This window comes from Loxodonta africana, chromosome 14 (genome assembly GCF_030014295.1).
Source record: "Loxodonta africana isolate mLoxAfr1 chromosome 14, mLoxAfr1.hap2, whole genome shotgun sequence".
Lineage (NCBI taxonomy): Eukaryota > Metazoa > Chordata > Mammalia > Proboscidea > Elephantidae > Loxodonta > Loxodonta africana.
Window position 1 is genome coordinate 69,814,874 of NC_087355.1, and position 23,279 is coordinate 69,838,152.

Consider the following 23,279-nt stretch of genomic DNA (forward strand, 5'->3'; position numbering starts at 1 on the left):
AAAGAGAAGCCATAAAGTGCTTCCTTTAAGTGAAAAGGTAAAATTTCTCAAGTTAATAAGAAAAAAAATCATACGCTGAGGTTGCTAAGATCTACAGTAAGAACGAACCTTCTGTGAAATTGTGAAGGAGACAGAAATGCGTGCTACTTTTGCTGCTACATCTCAAACTGCCACAGTGTATGATAAATGCTTAATTAATATGGAAAAGGCATTAAGTTTATGATTGGAAGACATGAACAGAAAACATATTTCGATCTCATCACATAGGCATTGTATCATCTCACATCATCACAAGAAGAAGGGTGAGTACAGTACACTAAGGTACTTTCAGAGACCACATTCACATAACTTTTATTACAGTATATTATCATAATTATTCTATTTTATTATTATCGTTGTTAATGTCTTACTGTGCCTAATTTATACACTTTATCATAGGTATATATTGTTGTTGTTAGGTGCCGTCACGTCGGTTCCAACGCATAGCGATCCCATGTACAACAGAATGCAACAATGCCCTGTCCTGCAACATCCTTACAATCGTTGTTATGCTTGAGCCTGCTGTTGCAGCCACTGTGTCAATTCATCTTGTTGAGTGTCTTCCTCTTTCCCACTGACCCTCAACTTAGCAGGCATGATGTCCTTCTCCAGAGACTGATCCCTCCTAACAACATGTCCAAGGTATGTAAGACGCAGTCTCACCATCCTTGCTTCTAAGGAGCATTCTGGCTGTACTTCTTCCAAGACAGATTTGTTTGTTCTTTTTGGCAGTCGATGGTATATTCAGTATTCTTCACCGCCACCACAATTCAGAAGCATCAGTTCTTCTTCAGTCGTCCTTATTCATTGTCCAGCTTTCACATGCATATGATGTGACTGAAAATACCGTGGTCAGGCACACCTTAGTCTTTAAGGTGACATCTTTGCTTTTCAACACTTTAAAGAGGTCCTTTGCAGCAGATCTGCCCAATGCAATGTGTCTTTTGATTTCTTGACTGCTGCTTCCATGGGTATTGATTGTGGATCCACGTAAAATAAAATCCTTGAAAACCTCAATCTTTTCTCCATTTATCATGATGAGGCTTATTGGTCCAGTTGTGAGGATTTTTGTTTTCTTTATGTTGAGGCGTAATCCACACTGAAGGCTGTGTGGTCTTTGATCTTCATCAGTAAGTGCTTCATGTTCTCTTCACTTTCAGCAAGAAAGGTTGTGTCATCTGCATAACACAGGTTGTTAATGAGTCTTCCCTATCCAACCCATTCTTCTTCATATAGCCCAGCTTCTAGGATTATTTGCTCAGCATACAGACTGAATAGGTATGGTGAACGGATATTACCCCAACACACACCTTTCCTGACTTTAAACCAATCGGCATCTCCTTGTTCTGTCCGAACAACTGCCTCTTGACATAACTATGTACAGGTTCCTCATGAACATGATTAAGTGTTCTGGAATTCCCATTCTTTGAAATGTTATCCATAAATTGCTATGATCCACACAGTCAAATGCCTTTGCATAGTCAATACAACAGAGGTAAACATCCTTCTGGTATTCTCTGCTTTCAGCCAGGATCCATCTGATATCAGCAATGATAACCCTGGTTCCACGTCTTCTTCTGAATGTGGCCTGAATTTCTGGCAGTTCCCTGTCGATATACTACTGCAGGTGCTTTTAAATGATCTTCATCAAAATTTTGCTTGCGTGTGATATTAATGATATTGTTTGATAATTTCATATTTGGTTGGATCACCTTTCTTGGGAATGGGCATAAATATGGATCTCGTCCAGTCTGTTGCCCAGCAAGCTGTCTTCCATATTTGTTGGCACAGATGAGTGAGCACTACCAGCGCTGCATCTGTTTGCTGAAACATCTCAATTGATATTCCATCAATTCCTTGGAGCCTTGTTTTTCACCAATGCCTTCAGTGCAACTTAGACTTCTTCCTTCAGTACCGTTGGTTTCTGATTATATGCTTCCTCTTGAAATGGTTGAACATCAACTAATTCTTTTTGGTATAATGACTCTGTCTATTCCTTCCATCTTCTTTTGATGCTTCCTGTGTTGTTTAATATTTTCCCCACAGAATTTTTCACTATTGCAACTCGAAGCTTGAATTTTTTCTTCAGTTCTTTCAGCTTGAGAAATGTCTTTTCTTTCTGTCTTTTCAATGACCTCTTGCTTTCTTCATGTATGATGTCCTTGATGTCATTCCACAACTCGTCTGGTCTTCGGTCATTAGTGTTCAATGTATCAAATCTATTCTTGAGATGGTCTCTAAATTCAGGTGGGATATACTCAAGGTCGTATTTTGGCTCTCGTGGACTTGCTCTGATTTTCTTCAGTTTCAGCTTGAACTTGCATATCAGCAATTGATCGTCTGTTCTACAGTCGGCCCCTGGCCTTGTTCTGACTGATGGTATTGAGCTTTTCCCTCATAGCTTTCCACAGAAATAGTTGATTTGATTCCCGTGTGTTCCATCTAGTGAGGTCTATGTGTACAGTCGCCATTTATGTTGGTGAAAGAAGGTATTTGCAATGAAGAAGTCATTGGTCTTGCAAAATTCTATCATTTGATCTCCATCATCGTTTCTATCACGAAGGCCATATTTTCCAACTACTGATCCTTCTTCGTTCCCCACTTTTGTATTCTAATCACCAGTAATTATCAATGTATCTCACTTGGATGTTCCAACAATTTCAGACTGCAGAAAGCTGATAAAAATCTTCAATTTCTTCATCTTTGGCCTTAGTGGTTGGTGCATAAATTTGAACGATAGTTGTATTAACTGGTCTTCTTTGTAGTCATATGGATATTATCCTATCACCGACAGCATTGTACTTCAGGATAGATCTTGAAATGTTCTTTTCGGTGATGAATGCAATACTATTCCTCTTTAAGTTGTCATTCCCAGCATAGTAGACTATATGACTATCTGATTCAAAATGGCCAATACCAGTCCATTTCAGCTCAATAATGCGTAGGGTATCGATGTTTGTGCATTCCATTTCATTTTTGACAACTTCCAATTTCCCTAGATTTATACTTTGTATATTCCAGGTTCTGATTATTAATGGATGTTTGCAGCTGTTTCTTCTCATTTTGAGTCATGTCACATCAGCAAATGAAGGTCCCGAAAGCTTTATTCCATCCACATCATTAAGATCGACTCTACTTTGAGGAGACAGCTCTTCCCCAGTCGTCTTTTGAGTACCTTCCAACCTAGAGGAATCATCTTCCGGCACTATATCAGACAATGTTCTGCTGTTATTCATAAGGTTTTCATTGGCCAAGTCTTTTCAGAAGTAGACTGCTGGCTCCTTCTTCCTAGTCTGTCTTAGTCTGGAAGCTCAGCTGAAACCTGTCCTCCACAGGTGACCCTGCTGGTATCTGAATACCAGTGGCATACCTTCCGGCATCACACAACACGCAAGCCTCCATGGTATGACAAACTGACAGACACGTGTGGGTAGGTATATATATGTACAGGAAAAAACTAGTATATATAGAGTTTGGTACTATTCAAGGTTTCAGGTATCTACTAGGAGTCTTGGGACGTATCCCCCTGTGGATGGGGGGGGGGCTTGGTGGTACCCCAAAAAAGGTCAGCAGTTCAAATTCACCAGCTGCTCCTTGGAAACCCTATGGGACAGTTCTACTCTGTTCTATAGGGTCACTATGAGCCGGAATCGACTCATTGGCAATGGGTTTGAGTTTTTTTTTTGGGTTATTTATATCAACTATATGCAAAGGAAATCCATAATAGAGGTTATCATTTTACTGAGTCCATACTAGATATTGCATCGCGCTAGGCATTTTATACTATATACTGCCTTGAAACAGCTATCACCATTCCTATTTGAGACATCTTCAGCTTTGCTATTGTGTGATGAGGTAAGAGACACATATACACTGTTAGATGCAAGAGAAAGAGGCAGTAGTAGCTCCTGAGGAAAATCAGGTTTCTGTGTTACGAAAACTACAAAGAAACTAGAAAAGGAGACAATATAGAATGAAAGTAAACATTTCACATGGCGAGTCCATTTCCCTCTCTGAAATATCCACATCTGGACACTTCAGTGGTCTGAAGTAGCTTTATCTTTTGTAGGCATTCATTATCCTTTTCCTCAAAGCATTTTACATTTGTAAAGATTCCATGAAGGTGAGGTTATCAGATTCCTGGGTCTTTTTTTTTTTAAGCAAAGGCTGAAGGGGCTCAACCTTCTGAAGGAAGGGAAAGAATCCTACCTGAGGTGAGCGACACAAGATTGTTTGGCAACCCATGGCAATTAGCCCTGTATCTTAGGTGTAGCAAGAAAAGAAGTAAATGTCAGGCATTTTCTCACTAGGGAGAGCTAGAATGGTTTAGGGTACATTTACATTGTTTGAAAGAAAACTAAACCTTGAAAATCAGTATCGTCTAATCACGCATGCTACAAACAGCCATCCTAAACCTTTACATGCAATGGACAGGCAACTGACTGTGAATTCTGTTTTGTCTTTTTTTTTTTTTTAACTATTATTTTAATATTGAATAGCAAATGGAAAAACATATTTTGATGAGCTAGGGTTTTTAAACTTTTGAACGTCAACTTAAGGATAGTCAGTACAGTGAACGCTACCTAATGCAGTGAACCTCTGGAATGTGACTTTTGATTCTTTTTATTTCTGTGTAGGCTTTTTGGTTTTGGTTTTAGTAGACCTTCAATTTGGATGTTTAGAGAAACAAACATCATCGCTTTGTTCCTGAGGAAGGTCAGAGATAAATTTTTTTCCAAAAAATTTACTTAGATATCAAAATTTGGTATTTTAAGAGGGAGTTTAAAAAATAAATATTAGACAAAAATGAACTCAAAATGGGTCACAGATTTAAACACAAAACTACACAACATCTAGAAGATGACACAGGAGAAAGTCTAGGTGAACCTGGGTTTGACGATGACTATTTAGATACACTCATACTCATAATGACCCTATAGGACAGAGTAGAACCCCCCCACAGAGTTTCCAAGGAGCGCCTGGTGGATTCAAACTGCCAACCCTTTGGTTAACAGCCGTAGCACTTAACCACTATGCCACCAGGGTTTATAGGGTCGCTATTTTTTATGAATTGGAATTGACTTGACAGCACTGGGTTTTTTCGGTTTTGTATTTAGATACAATGTGAAAAGCATGATCCATGAAAGAAAAAGCTGGTAACTTGGACTTCACTAAAATTAAAAATATCTGCTCTGTGAAACACACTAAGAAACTGAAAGAGCAAGCCACAGATTGGGAGAAAATATCTGCAAGACACATATATGATAAAAGACTTGTATCCGAAATATACAAAGCATGCTTAAAATTCAGCAATAAGAAAACCAGCAATCCAATTACAAAATGAGCGAAAGGCTGGACAGACATACAGATGGCAAATAAGCATATGAAAAGACGTTCATTATCATATACCATTATGGAATTGCAAATTAAAACCATGAGATACCAACACACACCTATTAACCAGTTGCCATGGAGTTGATTCCCGCTCATGGCGACCCCCATGTATGTCAGAGTAGAGCTGTACTTTAAAGGGTTTTCGATGCCTAAGTTTTCAAAAGTAGATCATCACACCTTTCTTCTGAGCCACCTCTAGACGGACTGGAACTTCCAACCTATTAGTTAGCAGCCATGCACCTTAACTGTTTGCATCACCCAGGGATGGCTAACATTCAAAACACTGACAACACAAAATGCTGCCCAGGATGCGGAGCAAAAGGGACTTTAATTCACTGTTGCTAGGAATGCAAAATGACACAGCCACATGGGAAGACAGTCTGGCAGTTCCTTGCAAAACCAAACATAGGCTTACCATATGATCCAGTAGTCCTGCTCCTATGTATTTACCCAAATGAGTTGAAAACATAAAAATTTGCAAATGTTTATAGCAGTCTTATTAATAATCACCAAAAACTGAAAGAAACCAAGATGTCTTTCAATAGGAGAATGGATAAACAAACTGTGATACATCCATACAATGGAGTATTAGTCAGTGATTAAAAAGAAATGTGGTATCAGGCTACAAAAGACATGCTGGAATCTTAAATGCATACTACTAAGTGTCGCTATGAGTCGGAATTGACTCGACAGCACTGGGTTTTCTTTGGGAAGTGAAAGAAGCCAGTATAAAAAGCTACATACTATGCGATTCTAGTTTTTATATGATTCTATTTCACGGTCTGGAAAAGGCAAAACCACAGAGACAGTACAAAGGTCAGTGGTTGCCAGGAGTTCAGGAAAAAGGGGGAAAGGATAAATAGGTGGAGCACAGGGCACTTTTAGGGCAGTAAAACTACTCCCTATGATACTGTAATGGTGGACACATAATGTAATGAATTTTCAAAACCCACAGGACTGTACATCACAAATAGTGAACTCTAATGTAAACTATGGACTTTATATTAACATATCAATATTGGTTAATCAATTGTAACAAATGTATCACAGGGATGTAAGATATTAATAATAAGAAAAACAGTATGCTGGGGGAAGGGAACTCTGTATTTTCGATACAATTTTGCTGTAAATCTAAAATTGCTTTAAAAAATAAATTCTATTAAAAAATGAGTAGCAGTTACAAGATAAACATAGCAAAAATCAGTTGGATTCCTCTACAGCAACAAAGAGAACTTTGAAGAGGGAATCACAAAATCAATACCATTTACAATAACCCCCAAGAAGATAAACAACATAGGAATAAATCTAACCAGAGACGTAAAAGACCTATACAAAGAAAACTATAAGACACTACTGCAAGAAACCAAAAGAGACCTAAAAAAACCAAAAACCAAACCCAGTGCCATCGAGTCGATTTCAACTCATAGCAACCCTATAGCGACCCTATAGGACACAGTAGAACTGCCCCACAGAGTTTCCAAGGAGCGCCTGGTGGATTCAAACGGTCGACCCTTTGGTTAGCAGCCGTAGCACTTAACCACTACGCCAAGAGACCTACATAAGTGGAAAAACATACCTTGCTCTTGGGTAGGAAGACTAACATGGAAAAAATGTCAATTCTACCCAAGGGGATCTACAGATACAATGGAATCCCAATCCAAATTCCAAAGACATTTTTTAATGAGATGGAGAAATAAATCACCAACTTCATATGGTAGAGGAAGAGGCCCTAGATAAGTAAAGCATTACTGAAGAAGAACAAAGTGGGAGGCCTCACAGTACCTGATTTTAGAACTTATTATACTGCCACAGTAGCCGAAACAGCCTGGTACTGGTACAACAACAGATACATAGACCAATGGAACAGAACTGAGAACCCAGACGTAAATTCATCCACCTATGAGCAGCTGATATTTGACAAAGGCCCAAAGTCCATTAATTGGGGAAGAGATAGTCTCTTTAACAAACGGTGCTGGCATAACTGGATATCTACCTGCAAAAAATGAAACAAGATGTACAAAAACTAACTCAAAAGGGATCAAAGACCTAAATATAAAATCTAAAACAATAAGGATCATAGAAGAAAAAATAGGGACGATGATAGGAGCCCTAATACATGGCATAAACAGAATACAAACCATAACTAACAATGCACAAACACCAGAAGAGAAACTAGGTAAACGGGAGCTCCTAAAAAATCAAACATACAGGCTCATCAAAAGACTTCACCAAAAGAGGAAAATGAAAACCTACAGACTGGGAAAAAAATTTTGGCTACAACATATCTGATCAGGGTCTAATCTCTAAAATCTACAAGATACTGCGAAACCTCAACAACAAAAAGACAAATAACCCAATTAAAAAACAGACAAAGGATATGAACAGGCACCTCACCAAAGAAGACATTGAGGCAGCTATCAGATACAGGAGGAAATGCTCACAATCATTAGTCATTAAAGAAATGCAAATCAAAACTACAATGAGATACCATCTCTTACCTCAACAAGGCTAACAGTAATCCAAAAAAACACAAAAATACTAAATGTTGCAGAGGTGTGGAAATACTGGAACACTTATATACTACTGGGAATGTAAAATGGTACAACTTTGAAAATCAATTTGACACTTCCTTAAAAAGCTAGCAATAGAAGTACCATACAATCCAGTGATCCCACTCCCTGGAATATATCCAAGAGAAATAAGAGCCATCACATGAATAGATATATGCACACCCCTGTTTGCTGCAGCACTGTTTACAATAGCAAAAAGATGGAAACAACCTAGGTACCCACCAACAGTCAAAGGGATAAACAAATTATACATTCACACAATGGAATACTATGCCACGATAAAGAATAACAATAAATCCATGAAATATCTCACAACATGGATGAATCTGGAAGGCATTATGCAGAGTAAAATTAGTCCGTCGCAAAACGACAAATATTGTATGAGACCACCATTATAAGAACTCAAGAAAAGTTTAAATACAAAAGAAAGCATTCTTTGATAGTTATGAGGGTAGGGAGGGAGGGAGAGGGGAATTTACTAATTAGATAGTAGACAAGAATTATCTTAGGTGAAGGGAAGGACAACACACAATACAGGGGAAGTCAGTAAAACTGGACTAAACCAAAAGCTAAGAAGTTTCCTGAACACAACCAAGCACTCCGAGGGACAGAGTAGCAGGGGCTGGGGTGTGGGGACCATAGTTTTGGAGGACATCTAGGTCAACTGGCATAACAAAATTTATTAAGAAAATGTTCTGCATCCCACTTTGGTGAGTGGTGTCTGGAGTCTTGAAAGGTTGCAAGGGGCAATCTAAGATGCATCAATTGGTCCCAACCCACCTAGAGGGAAGGAGAATGAAGAACACCAAAGACACAAGGAAAATATTAGCCCAAGAGACAAAACGGCTACATAAACCAGGGACTCTATCAGCCTGACACCAGAGTAACTAGATGGTACCCAACTACCACCAATGACCACCCTGACAGGGAACATGACAAAGAGTCCCTGATGGAGCAGAAGAAAAGTGGGGTGCAGCACTCAAATCATGTAAAAAGACCAAGCTTAATGGTCTGACTGAGACTGGAGGAACCCTTGAAGACACAGCCCCCGGATGCTCTGTTAACTCAGAACTAAAACCACTCCCAAAGTTGACTCTTCAGACAAAGCGTAGACTGGACTATAAAACATAAAACAACACTCTTGAAGAATGTGCTTCTTGGTTCAAACAGATACATGAGACTAAATGGATGGCTCCTGTCTGGAGGCAGGATGAGAAGGCACAAAGGGACAGGAGCTGGCTGGATAGACACAGGAATCCTGGGGTGGGAAGAGGAAGTGTGCTGTCACAATACAGGGATTGCATCTAGTGTCATATAACAATATATGTATTAATTTTTATATGAGAAATTAACTGGAGCTGTTAACTTTCACCTAAGCACAATTAAAAAAAAAATGAATTGAAGTTCTACCATTAAAATTACAAGAGAAAAAAATTCAAAGATTAAAATTAGAACACCTTTCAGAAAAGGAGGATGAGAACCGCTACACAACTTGAATGTAATCAATGTCACCAAATTGAACAAGTAGAAATTGTTGAACTGTTAAATGTTTTGTTGTGTATATTTTCAACAACAGCAACAAAATAAATTAAAAAAAATTAGAACTCCATTATTTTTTAAAGTCATGGAATAAAATCTAAAGATGATTTTCACAATTTTACAGTGCAATTGAGAGGTATAAAACAAAAAATGCTGAACTGGACCTCAGGATTACTGCGTTTTCTACTTCTGCTTAATTACCAGTTAGCTTTGTGACCTCGGGTAAGTCAGTTGCCTGGGCCATAAAATGAGAGCAGTTAAGTTAGATGATCTTTAAGAGTCCCTCAGGTTTAAATTTCTGTGATCTCAAATCAATTGATTCCCTTAGAGAAACAAAGAGGCCCTTAAATGAGTCCTGATTTCTGCCCTCAGTTATAACCATTTTGAAGACTTCTCTTAGCTGACTCATCTGTTCAACTCCAAACAGCTTAAGTGGCAAGGAATGATCATACATATGAAAAAGTGAGTCACTATTCTTTCCTTTCAGGTAAAATGCTGTGTATCCTGTCCTCATGAGTAGTTATATTTTGGAACCAACCCTGCTTATATGAATCAGAACAACACTCAAGAAGAAAAACCAGTATTAACGTTCTCTATTCAGTTCAGATGGACGGTATCTTAAGACCAAGTGTGGAAATAGCAAATCTGATCCTCCGAAAGATCACCTCTTCATTTTCTGATGTAATTACCATTAGAGTTGATCAAATCAAAACACTGCTAAGAAGAAAGCTCTGTGAAAGCCACTGTGGCTGTCAGGACATTTCTGAATAAATCCAACACTCCCTGTTGACCACTGAAGCTGGGAAATTTGTAGAGTTGAGTCAAATAAAACTGCCATAAAGTACTATTGTCCTGATCCTTCTGTCTATCTTACACTAAGTAAAAATAGCAAATTGAATTTATATTTGTGTACATATTCCTACATGGCATGAATTGACATGCTTTCATTTTCTTCCACTGTATTCAAAGTATGGGCAGAACTTTGAAACCTTCTAATGTTAGTATCAAAATTGTTCATTTTCTTATCCTGAAATCCATCAAATCATATGAAAATGAATTAGAAGTTGTCCCTCATTCCCCCCTCCAGAGTGTAGCTACAAACTTCCAAACACTAAAAATTATAATAGAAATAAGCAGTTAGACTTCAATGTTCTAACAATTACGTAAATGTTTTCACGTCATTCCTATGTTAATGTGCCAAGCATTGGCAGGGAGCTTAGAGTAATGGCTAAAATTTCCTTTGTACTGAAAAACAGTCAAGATACCACTTTCAAAAAAGAAAAAAAATTGTTAACTAGGCAAGACTGAAGTACTTATATTTTAACATAAAACGTAAAGAATCAATAAAAACTTCCAATGTCTTTTTTTAAATACATTTTTTGAGTTACTGTCATGTTGATCTATAATCCAGTATCTTACTTAAAGATAGAAAAGGTAGGATCTTAAATGTTCTGCATTTTGAGACATTTTCCTTTGGTGAAGAAAAATAGTTTCTTTCAGTGTGAGAGAAAAAAACTTCCAAATGTAGCAAGTAGAAGTCAGTCAGGTGATGTACCTCCACCAGCTCCTCACTGCCCATGGGATAGAACACAAACTTCTGAGGCCCTTCAAATTCAGATCCCAAGCTATCTTTCCAGATGACACTCACTGTTTTCCAAAGACCCTTACAAAACTGAAGGCTTTTACACAGACCTTCTCTTACATAAAAATGTCTTTCTCCTGCTAGCAAGCTCTTTTCCATTCTTTAAGGCCTAGCTCAAATGTTACTTCTCCATGGACATTCCAGCATTCCAGACAGGGTTTGTGGCTCCTTTCTTGGGCTTCCAACATATATTGTTCTTAACCTTCTCTTAGCAACTACCACTTCATATTAAAATTTATCTGTTCCTATGTCTCACCATTTTATTAACTTAATATGACAGTCATATTTGTACACACAAAACACAACACAGTGGCAAACAGAAGATGCTCAATAAATAACTACACACATACATTCTCGTTGCCGTAAAGTCAATTTCAAATCATGGCACGCCTACAGAACAGAGGAGAACTGCCTCACAGGGTATTCAAAGAGCAGCTGGTAGATTCGAATAACAACCTTTTGGTTAGCAGCTGAGTGAGCTCTTAACCACTGTGCCAACTGGTGAATAAATTAATGCTGGAAACCAGTACTGCCACACTGGATAATGTAGTATTTTATATTAAAATAAACTAAGTTTCTGAAGGCACTAGGGACAAAGAACACCTAACGTGAAAAGGCTTCTCTTTTAAAATGTGTTATCATTTTTCTGTGGAGGATTATTCATTTAAAAGCTGTGAGGGAGTTCCTGGGTGGCAAAAACAGTTAAGCGCTCAACTAGCTGAAAGGTTAGAACCCACCCAGAGGCACCTCAGAAGACAGGCTTGGCAATCTGCTTCCAAACCCTATGGAGCAGTTCTACTCTACACACATGGAGTTGCCATGAGTCAGAATCGACTTGATAGCAACTAATAACAACGACGACAATACGTAGAACTATAAAGGACATTTTTGGGACAACGGAGGAAATCTGAATATGGGGATGGGGTATGATAATGGTATTGTGGATATTAGGAAGAATCTCCTTATTCGTAGGAATATTAAGTATTTAGGGAGGACAATCATAATGAAGCTTATTTTCAAATGACTTAGAAAAAAAGACTTTTACTAAATAGACAACAGATAAGTGGTAACTTTGGTGAAGGGTAAGACAGTACACAATACTAGGGAAGCCAGCACAACTCGTCCAAGGCAAGGTCATGGAAGCTCCACAGACACATCCAAACTCCCTGAGGGACCGAATTACTGGGCTGAGGGCTGTGGGGACCATGGCCTCAGGGAACATCTAGCTCAACTGGCATAACATAGTTTAAAAAGAAAATGTTCTACATTCTACTTGGTGAGTAGCATCTGCAGTCTTAAAAGCTTATAAGCAGCCATCTAAGATACTTCACTGGTCTCACCCCTTCACGAGCAAGGAAGAATGAAGAAAACTAAAGACACAAGAGAAAGATTAGCCCAAAGGACTGTTGGACAACAACTACCACAGCCTCCACCAGATTTAGTGCAGTACAACCAGATGGTGCCCAGCTACCACCACTGACTGCTCTGACAGGGATCATAACAGAGGGTCCCAGACAGAGCTGGAGAAAAATGCAGAACAAAATTCTAACTTTCAAAAAAAAAAAAGACCAGACTTACTGGCCTGACAGAGACTGGAGAAACCCTTAGAGTATGGCCCCCAGACACCATTTTAGCTCAGTAATGAAGTCACTCCCAAGGTTCACCCTTCAGCCAGAGATTAGAGAGGCCTATAAGACAAACTGAGACTAAAGGGGCACACCAGCCCAGGGGCAAGGACTAGAAGGCAGGAGGGGACAGCAAAGCTGGTAATAGGGAGCCCAAGGTCGAGAAGGGAGAGTGTTGACATGTTGTGGGGTTGTTAACCAATGTCATAAAACAACATGTGTACTAATTGTTTAATGAGAAACTAGTTTGTTCTGTAAGCCTTCATCTAAAGTACAATAAAAAAAGAGGGTATGCCTGCATGTATATATGTGTATACACACACACACACATATATATATACATACATACATATACAGAGAAAGAGAAAAATAAAGTAAATGTGGTAAAACAATAATTGGTGAATTGAGCTGAAAAGTATATGAGTTATGAGTGTTCACTGCACTACTCTTTAAATTTTTCTGAACTTTAAATTTTCAAAAATAAAGTATTAGGGAGAAAAACTGACATGGGAAACTTAAACTAAAGAATGGGATAAGGTATCTGTGTGTGTGTGTGTGTGTGTGTATTTTCAAAGCAAAACTGTTGGAAAGATGCTACAGTAGCTCCCACAGTGCAAGGCTAAGTGGAGCCAAGTACCAGGAAGTACGCAGAGAGCAGGCAGTCCTGGGGTCTCAGCAGTAGACGTCTGGGAACCTTCCTTCTGTTTACCAACAGTCTGCACATTCTGTACCTCAGGTCCACATCTCTCTAGTATATTTCAAAATGAGTGTTATCGATATTCATTGAATGGTATACGCATTTTAAAAATCCATGAATATAATTCCGTAGTTGATCTGTTTTACACTCAAACTGATTTCAGTTTTCTAAATCCTGTTGCTATGCATTCTTCCACAAGCAGTTTCTCATCAAAAAGCTTCTGAAATCAGTTATTAAGTAAACAACTCTGACTCTTCAAAAGTACCTGGGCCATCTTATAACCGCAATGATCCTCTCTCCCATATATTTTAAATGGGTTCAACGGATCTTATAACTATACAATGTCAACCCATCTCAACTCCATTTTGGAATAACGCAGAAATAAATGAGTACAAATAAATCCCGAATGTCCACTGCTTATTTGTTCACAATAAGTAAGTCAAAATAATGCTTATTCCAAATGACCAGGTTCCCAGGAGCCCCAACAAGGAGTGAAGGGCGGGCAGGGTTCACCAGGATTCAGGGGCCTAGATGATGCTCTAGCTCCTTTTGTTCCAGGTGAATTCCCACAACCATTTCTTAAAACAATAACCATTACAAAGGTAATGCAGCAGTGTGTAAAATTTTCATAATAAAATGCTATTTTAAAACCTTCATTACAACTGCAACTACTGCACACTAAATTTGGGTCTTTTTTTCTAAAGGCCAAATATACCCATAGTGGTGATGTAATGGAATTATATAATATTTTTCTTCTTCGGTATTTTTTCAGATAAACTCTGTAACATGATTATATTTATCATACCAAAAAAAAAAAAAAGTTTTATAAAATCATAACAAAAAAAAGTTTTTAAACAAAAAAAGGGATTCACTCAAAGATCGTATTCACTCATGTATCCCAGCGATTGAGGCTTGGAAGGGAACTGACTGGTCCTCTAGTCCATCTTCCCAGTCTAATGTCCAGTGTTCTCCAAAAATAACAACAACAAAAACTCCTCCCAATCATTAACGCCACTGTTACTGTTCATACTGTTCCCACTTATTTATAAATCCGAAGAACTGAGCAATAAATTGTTTACGACTACAGACTCACTGATCTGTTTTGTTTAGATTATTGGCACGGAGAATTCCCAGCCAAAGCAGCAACTGTACTTTATACTGCACGTTATAAAAATTAAATACTAAATATCAGAGGTTGAATCTGTATGACTAAAACCTTCCAATGTTTTATACAAATTTTCCCATTAATCTTAAACACACATTTATTTCCTCTAAGAAATCTTCCCTAAAAGGTGATAAGAGAAATTTTTGTATTTCAGTCTACTTTCCTAAAATTTTCATCTTTCATGGTCAAGGAAATATGTATTCTTATTAAGAATATATTCGGTACAGTATATTTTGAGCCCTGGTGGTACAGTGGTTAAGAACTCAGGCTGGTAACCAAAAGGTCAGCAGTTCGTATCCACCAGCCACTCCTTGGAAACTCTATAGGGCAGTTCTGTTTTGTCTCATAGGGGTCATTATGAGTCGCAATCAACTCAACGGCAACGGGTTTGGTTTTTTTGGTTTGTTGTACATAACTGGCTAATGTTCCTTAATGATGTTAACTGGTTGAACAACCCTTTACATGTTCCTAAAACTGTGTGCCTCATCCTCCTGGATCTAAAAAACAGTAATAATACCACCTTTCAAGGTAACTACAGGGAGGAAAAATATAAAGCATTACATGAATACAAGCAGTCATTCTTCTAGGGATTAGGGAAACTGTCTGAAAGACAATTTGACAATAGCAGTATAAAATGGCTTGTATGTTACTTGCCGATTATCTTGAGGACAATGGCCATATTATTTTCGATTCTATTACATTTCAGTGAAATACTTAGCTTGGCGCCATTAGTTGGGGATACTGTACTGTGATTATGAAACTCAGGGACAGAAATTATACAAACCCTCAACATCTCAGTGTTAGTAAATTAATACATACTTCAGCTCTCCCACCAATTAATATAATTTCAGCCTATCTTCTAATAATATCTTTACACAGAAACCAGTATTACAATTTCAACATATCGCAGACATAAGGCAATTTTCTTTAAATATATATATAGTATTTACAAGTCGAGAGGAAAAGACCAACGTTCCAATTAAATAAAAAAATGGCAAAGGACATGAATGACCACAAAAAAAGAACTACAAATTGCTCAAATAATGTTCATAGTATCACTATGTTAGCGTAACAACATTCTTAAGCACTTATATGAAACTAGTGCTTTATAAATATTAACTCATTTAATTCTCACTTTGAAGAAGTATGTTAAGTACCATTATCACCTGATCTTATTAAAAAAAAAAGACAAGTCATACAGTGAGTAAATAATTGAGCTGAAACTAGATCCTTAGCAAACTGATTCTGTTTTTAAACAGTATGTTATACTGCCCCTGGACTTAATTTAAATAATGTAAATTGAAGCTGTGATGTGATCCTATAATTTTCAAGGTATAGAACAATGTGTATAGGGCAATGTGTACTTTTTAAAAATTACAGGAAAAGAGGTAAGATTTATTCTTCGCTTCTTTGCAGCCTCCTGAATTAAAAATAATAATAATACTTTATGGGTTCATGTTCAAGACATTTTCACATAAAATAGTATTTTTGTTTCCTCAACCACTTTGTGGGGCAAAATGAGTGAGTTTATCATTAACAAATGTTATCACTCATACCACTTTAAAGGTGGGTGTGATAATTATCCTTTAGAAAAGAACAAATACAAAAAATTATTTCCATTTTTAAAAGCCATTAAAACCTGTTACAAACTATATATACTCCAATGATAAAAAGTTAAAAGAACAATAACACTACTTTCTCACCAGAGTTCATAAGTTTCCAAAGCTGATCTACCAGTGCTTCATTGCATAAGGGAGACTCCATGTTCTTAGTAAAGGGTGGATTCTTAGTCAACATGTTTAAAATCTTATGCCTGAAAGATTAAAAAAAAAAATGAATTAATTTTTGCTGACCATTAAATAAATCATTCGAAAATTATCTATAGTTCCTCTTTGTTATTTTATCATTTCCCCTCTTAGGTCTAGCTTTGTGTTTAATTTAGTTTCAAAAATCATTCTATATATTACATTTTAAATATTTACTACTTGGTTTTTTCACTAAAAAATTCTGGCAGGTTTGCTCTTTCTAAATCTCCTTATTCGGCAATGAGGTCCTCTAAAACCTGACTATAACCAACCTCCCTTTGTAATCCTAACCAACCTTTTCTTTCTCACTTCCTAAAATGAACATTCCACTTTCCCTAGAAAAATTTACATAAAAGACTGGTTAGTAAGTATAAAAATCTGAAATGGGGCAAAAAATTAACATATAGGCCAAGAAGAAGCCTACATTTGAGATAATAAAATGAACATACACTTCATTATTACAGTATCTTTATAAAGCATGGAAATGTGTAGAAGCACTTTACATACGAAGATTAAAAAAAGTTTTCTTCAAAATAAGCTGTGTTCGAAAAGTCAATAAAGACAAGTACCCTGCCCCTCACAGAGATTAACAGTCAAACCCTACTATTGTAAGTTTGTATCTCTTGTGAGAGGCTACCTGAACACATTACAGGGTCCTCTGAAAATGTGTCAAAATAATAGGGCAATGTAATCAAAATAAGATTTGAAAAAGAAAATGTTTACTGCTATGAGCAGGATATACCATAAGAAGAGGATAAAGAGAGGAAAAGAGAAGTAAGGAAGCTACGGCAGTGGTCTAGCATTTAGGGAGGGACATAAACTTTATTAACAATACATTTTTAGAATGTCTTTCCAAAAGAAAATCAAATAATAGAATACATGAATAAATGCACAACATGCTTCCATATTTTCAAAAAAATAACAGTTGTTCCATCTATAATCTACTGAAAATATTCAGTTCACTTCAGGACTTACAAAACCAAAATATTATAACGCAAAAACTAACCTTACATAGGGTACAGGGTCAGTCTGAATCATATTAAGTAACCACTGTAGTTCTTCGTAACTCCTGTCCACTGAAAATATGGAAATGTATTTTTGTTAATTATAACAAATAACAAGCAGCAAGTAGGGAGTTTATGCTTAATATTTAAGACTCTGCCTTAGTTAGATTTCTAATCAGAGTTAAAGGTTAGTAGGCATGTTTTTACATTTCTCATGCAATGGACCACTATGTAAATTTTATAAGCATTGTGCTTATGTATAGCCAAGACATAAAATAGCATCAAGTGCCATGTTTTTCACTAAAACTTAATCAATGGCATTTGACATAAAGCTAATTATAATTTATAGTAAATTTATTATTACGTACCCTAAACTAGAAATAATAACTCTAATTTGACAAAACTGTTCAAATAGAAGCGTGTTTCTAGATGTTTGGATCAAATTATAGGGAGGCTTCATACACAATGGTATCTCAGTAATATTATATATATGGTCAACCATTTTTCCCCAAGTGGTTTCTTCCATTTAAGACTAAATAGCAGTCTTAACTTTTCAACATAACATAAAAGGCAATCACAAAAACAGTGGTAGGAATATTAATGACATAAATAAGTTGACTCATTAACCATGTCATTCACCTTTTCAACAAGTTTTGTTTTTATGAATTTAAAAAGCTTTCCTTTATACTCAGAATTTTATTTCTAATGTTATCCATTTCTTCCATTTTCTAATTTGAGCACCAATATTTAAACTTACTATTTAGCAATCACTGAAGTCTAAATCCATGGATTACATTTAAACACCACACGTTTAAACTATGCTTATTAGTTTGACATTCTTTTGGAAACCATACTATGCACCATTCTATTCCATTTCAGGTAGTACTAGCTCATGAAATCATCTTCATATTTATAAGACAGTGAACATCATCCATACAACTTGGGAAAGAAGGCTAGAAAAACTGGCGTAGTTGAACATCACGACGCTAGACTTTATGAACTATTAAAATGCCAAAACAAAACTAGGAAATGACATAGGATAACAGTGTTTTTGGTATTTTTTCCAAGCAATTTATTTTTTAAAATCACTATTTTCACCATCATTTCTCTAAACAGGCTATTTTAACCTTTGGTAAAATGATAAAACAAATGACAAATTTTTTCTGAACTTATGCCAACAAATATACACACTACATTATTCTTACCTTTTCTGTACTTTCTGACTATAAAGAAGTATTTCTACTGAAATGTACAGGAAACGATAAAGATTTGAGTATATTTTCCTCTACTTAACATTTTAAAGTCAACCAGTATCAGGAAAGCTGATTAATGGAAAAAGTACAAACGAGAATGGAAACAAAGAGAATGCTGACGCATTGTGAAAAATCTAACCAACGTCACGGAACAATCTGTATACAAATTTTTTAATTGAAACCTAATTTGCTGTGTAAACTTTCATCTAAAACACAATAAAGTATTATTAGAAAAAAATTATCTACCAGCATCTACTGAAGAACTTCCCTCATGCCCTCCTCTCTTCCCACAGGAAGATAAGAACTTTAGCATACTTTTTCTTTCTAATGCTTCCCATATTTTGGTGGAATAATCTGGAATTTTAGATACAGATTATATTTACATATTTCTTATACTTGCATATTATTTTTGAAGAATTACTTTTTAAATTTGCATTAAATCTTATAACTATTTCATCAAAAAAAAAAAAAAAAAAGCTCAACTATTTTACAGGCAATAATTCCTTATCACTACCTGCTTCATTTCACATTTTCACCAATCTTGAATTATTTATTCTGATGAACTTTCAGGTCCATTGAAAAGATCTTTGGGAAATTTGCTTTTAAAAATGTTACAGAGGAGACATACTTCCAAGCTGTCAAAGCCATGTGATCGACAACTTGGAATAGTAGAAAATCCTATATCGTAATTTCCCCCAAAGATTACATGGCTGTTGGTTTACTGTTTTCTGACTCTTCACACTCTGAAGAAGTCAGAGGCCAGACTATTCCTTTACCTTGTAAATTCACCTATTTCTAATACTCCCAAGAACTTACAAAGTTTGTCCTTAACCTTAAAATTTGAAATTTCATCAGGATCCAGCTCAGGACTATTCCGTTCACACCCTTTGTAAGCATTCTCTTATTCCTTAGATTATGGCTTTTCTTCCACCTGTTCTAGCCTTCATGATTTAGTATTTTTCCTTTATAATTTTGATCTCTTTTATCTTTTTCCTTTGAGTGTTTGAAAATGTTTTGAATATGTATTATTCTGTCATTCAGTTTTTGGCCTTATTTTTTTTTATATTCATGAAGCCTTGTCTAATCCCCCTACTAAAGTTCCTATTTATGTCTCTTGCTCTACTTTCATAGATAAAAATTTCTGCACAAGTGCAAGATGTTTTCCTCAATCCTTTTTCTAATGCTAGTTAGAAATTTTCAAAAATCTCCTATTTCTTAAAATAATATGTAATTAAAGCTACAGAATGATACACTGACTTCTAGGAATGGCCAAAGATACCCATAATTTTTTTTTTTTTTCCTCATTTAGTACTTTTTATACAGATTCTACATTTACCAAAAATTCTTTCTAAATCAAAGAGTCAAGAATTTAAAATCAAAATACCTGTATTGTACATAATATGAAAGCATCAATAATATAAGACTGACTTTAAGAAGTAAATAGTTTTTTCAAAAACGATATGAGCTGACATCAGAAGAACTAAATGGTACCTGGCTACCACCATCAACCGTTCTCATCAGGGCCACAAAAGATGGATCCTTATAGAATGGGGGGAAAATGTGGAACAGAATTCAAATTCTTATAAAATTCAGACTTACTGGACAGGGTGAGACTAGACGACTCCCCAAGACTATTGCCCTGAGATACACTCTAAGCCTTAAACTGAAATTACCCCTTGAGGTCACTTTTTAGCTAAACAACAGACTCGGCTGATAAAATAAAAGAATATCACCCATGAGTAATGGACTTCTTTAAGAAAAATCACCTATAGAAGACCAAATGATCAAAAATTAAAGAGAAGATGAGAAGGTAAAGGGGCAAGGAAACTAGAGTGCTAGAAATAGTATAACCAAAATGGAATAAATGAGAATAATGACACATTGTGAAAAATGTAACCAATATCACTGAATAATTTGTGTAAAAACTGTTGAATGGAAATCTAATTTACTGTGTAAACTTTCACCTTATACACAATAAAACATTAATTTAAAAAAAAGTGATATGAACATGTATTTGTAAACCACTACCTTTAGTATAATCAACAACTGCTTCCAAAGCTGCTATCCTAATGTCTACAAAATGGCCATACTCAGCATAAGACTTAAAAAGAGCTGGATCACTTGGCACATGTCCATTCTTCTGAAGCACCCGTATGGCTCTCAAACAACTGGGGGAAAAAAAGTAATTACAGTTAAATACTTTTGTTTAAGTGTACTGAATCAAATTTGTTTCCTAAGCATTTGAGATTAATTTGTGGCAGTATTTTCTCCAAAAGTTTAGTAATATATGCAAAAGGTTAAAACTGTTCATCTTTGAATCACTGAATCAACTTTTAGCAAATTCCAAAATAAATAAGCAGAACTTTTTGACAGCCACATACAAGGAAGCTGACAGAAGCAAGAAATTATTTAAAAAGAAGTCTGACAGTATAGGAACTTCTACAATATGTCCAGGGGGGCAGAAAATTGTGCAGATACCAAAAATAATGCTTTTGAAGAATTTCAGGTGATATGAGAAAATGTTTATGATATCAACATAAAAACTATATGTACAATATAATCTCAAGTAATTAAAAATTTACATAGTTAACTGAGAGAAAAAGCTAGAAGACATTCTCTAAATACCTATGGATGGAAAATTCATATAAGATTTAATTTTCTCCCTTTACTTTACTATATTTTCCCAATTTTCTATAATGAGGATAAATTTTTAGTTATAAAAACAAATAACTTTAAAGAAAAAGTGCAGGATTTAATCATACCTGACAGTGATGGTATGTCTATAGCTTGGAAGAAGTTTTTCCATATTCAAAAACCTGGTGATTTCTTCAAGAATGAGTCGCACATCAGGACTCAAGTTGTCCACGGTGCGAACTTCATTATTCACACTAACTGCAGGTGTCACGGAGTTGGCAAGGGCATCAATCATTTCTGCACGATAATAGTTATCTGAAAACTAAGCCAAAGAATAATATAAGAGGCAGTAACAAAATTCACATTTTTATTAATTAAAAAATAAATTATGCATAACTCAAAAACATAATTTATCTGAAAACATACGCAAGTTCTCATAAACACTCAACTATGTACATTACAGAGAAAACAGAGTGGAAAAAAAAATTCACTGGTCATGGATACATTAATTTGCTGAACAAATATTTACTACAGGTAAAGCACTCTTACAGTAACTCAGCCAGACTCTTCTAGAAGGAAAACCACAGTCCACAAATTCTGCTCATAACCACAGAGTTTCAAATAAGTTATTTAGTGTTCTACTTTCATACACAAAAATACAACCATGGATCACCATATATTTGAAGAAAGCATCAACATAAAAAACAGACCAGAATTTTCATGTCATCCAGCAAGTTCACTCCTAAGTATATACCCAAAAGACTTGAAAGCAGGGACTCAAACACAGATCTTTTACATCAATGTTCATTACAGCATTAGTCACAATAGCCAAAAGGCAGAAATCATCTATGTGGAAACCAACAGATGAATGGATAAACAAAATGTGGTACATCCATACAATGCAACAGCGACGATAAGGAAATGCATAAAGAGAAGAGTTTATTAGTGATTATCAGGGGCTGGGGGAAAGGGAGAATAGGGAGTTGTTACTTGAGGGCTACTGAGTCTGTCTGGGGTGATGGGAGACTTTTGGATATGAGTAGTGGTGATGGTTGCACAACACAGAGAATTTAATTAATGTCAATGAATTGTACATTTGAAATTGGCTAATATGGTGATTTTTGCCCTATATATATTTTACAATAAAATTAAAAACAAAAAGAAAGCAACTTGGAGAAAAGAGTACCCAGGAAAAAGAAAACCAGCAAAAATAAAAATTAATATTGTCTGAGAAATAACCAACGGTATAGCTTCCAATGTTTTTCCTGTTAGGTGTCATCAAGTTGATTCTCATAGCGACACTATCTACAACAGAACGAAACACTGCCCTGTCCTGCACCATCCTCACGATCGTTGCTAATGTTTGAGCCCACTGTTGAAGCCACTGTGTCAATTCATCTCATTGAGGGGCTTCCTCTTTTTCAATGACCCTCTACTTTACCAAGCATGATGTCCTTCTCCAGGGACTGGTCCCCCCTGATTACATGTCCAAATTATATGAGATGAAATCTCGCCATCATCCTCACTTCTAAGGAGCATTCTAGTTGTACTTCTTCCAAGACAGATTTGTTCGTTCTTCTGGCAGTCCATGGCATATTCAGTATTCTTCACTAGCTCCATAATTCAAAGGAATCGATTCTTCTTCAGTCTGCCCTACTCAATGTCTAGCTTTCACATGCATACGAGGCAATTAAAAATACCGTGGCTTGGGTTAGACACACCTTAGTCCTCAAAGTGACATCTTTACTTTTTAACACTTTTTGCTCCTAAAAACTTCTTGTGGTAGCTTATTTAAAATACATCTACAAATTTTTTTTTGATACTTTATTTAAAAGGTGAAAAATAATTCTCCTCTCCTTGAATGTGTGCTGAACTTAGTGACTCAATTTTAATGAACAGTTTAAAGCAGAAG

The 23,279-nt window shown here is 36.1% G+C and overlaps 1 protein-coding gene across 3 annotated transcripts in view; it reads right to left on the reverse strand.

Annotated features, from left to right (window-relative positions):
• Positions 1 to 23,279, reverse strand: part of TAF2 (TATA-box binding protein associated factor 2) — an 89,875-nt gene that overhangs the window by 23,591 nt on the left and 43,005 nt on the right. For all 3 annotated transcript variants that reach the window (XM_064268014.1, XM_064268012.1, XM_064268013.1), the window contains 4 exons: positions 21,496 to 21,689; positions 20,762 to 20,901; positions 17,483 to 17,552; positions 16,375 to 16,484 (listed from right to left, as the gene is read on the reverse strand). In XM_064268014.1, coding sequence (XP_064124084.1) covers positions 16,375 to 16,484; positions 17,483 to 17,552; positions 20,762 to 20,901; positions 21,496 to 21,689 — 514 coding nt within the window. The remainder of the gene's footprint in view (positions 1 to 16,374; positions 16,485 to 17,482; positions 17,553 to 20,761; positions 20,902 to 21,495; positions 21,690 to 23,279) is intronic.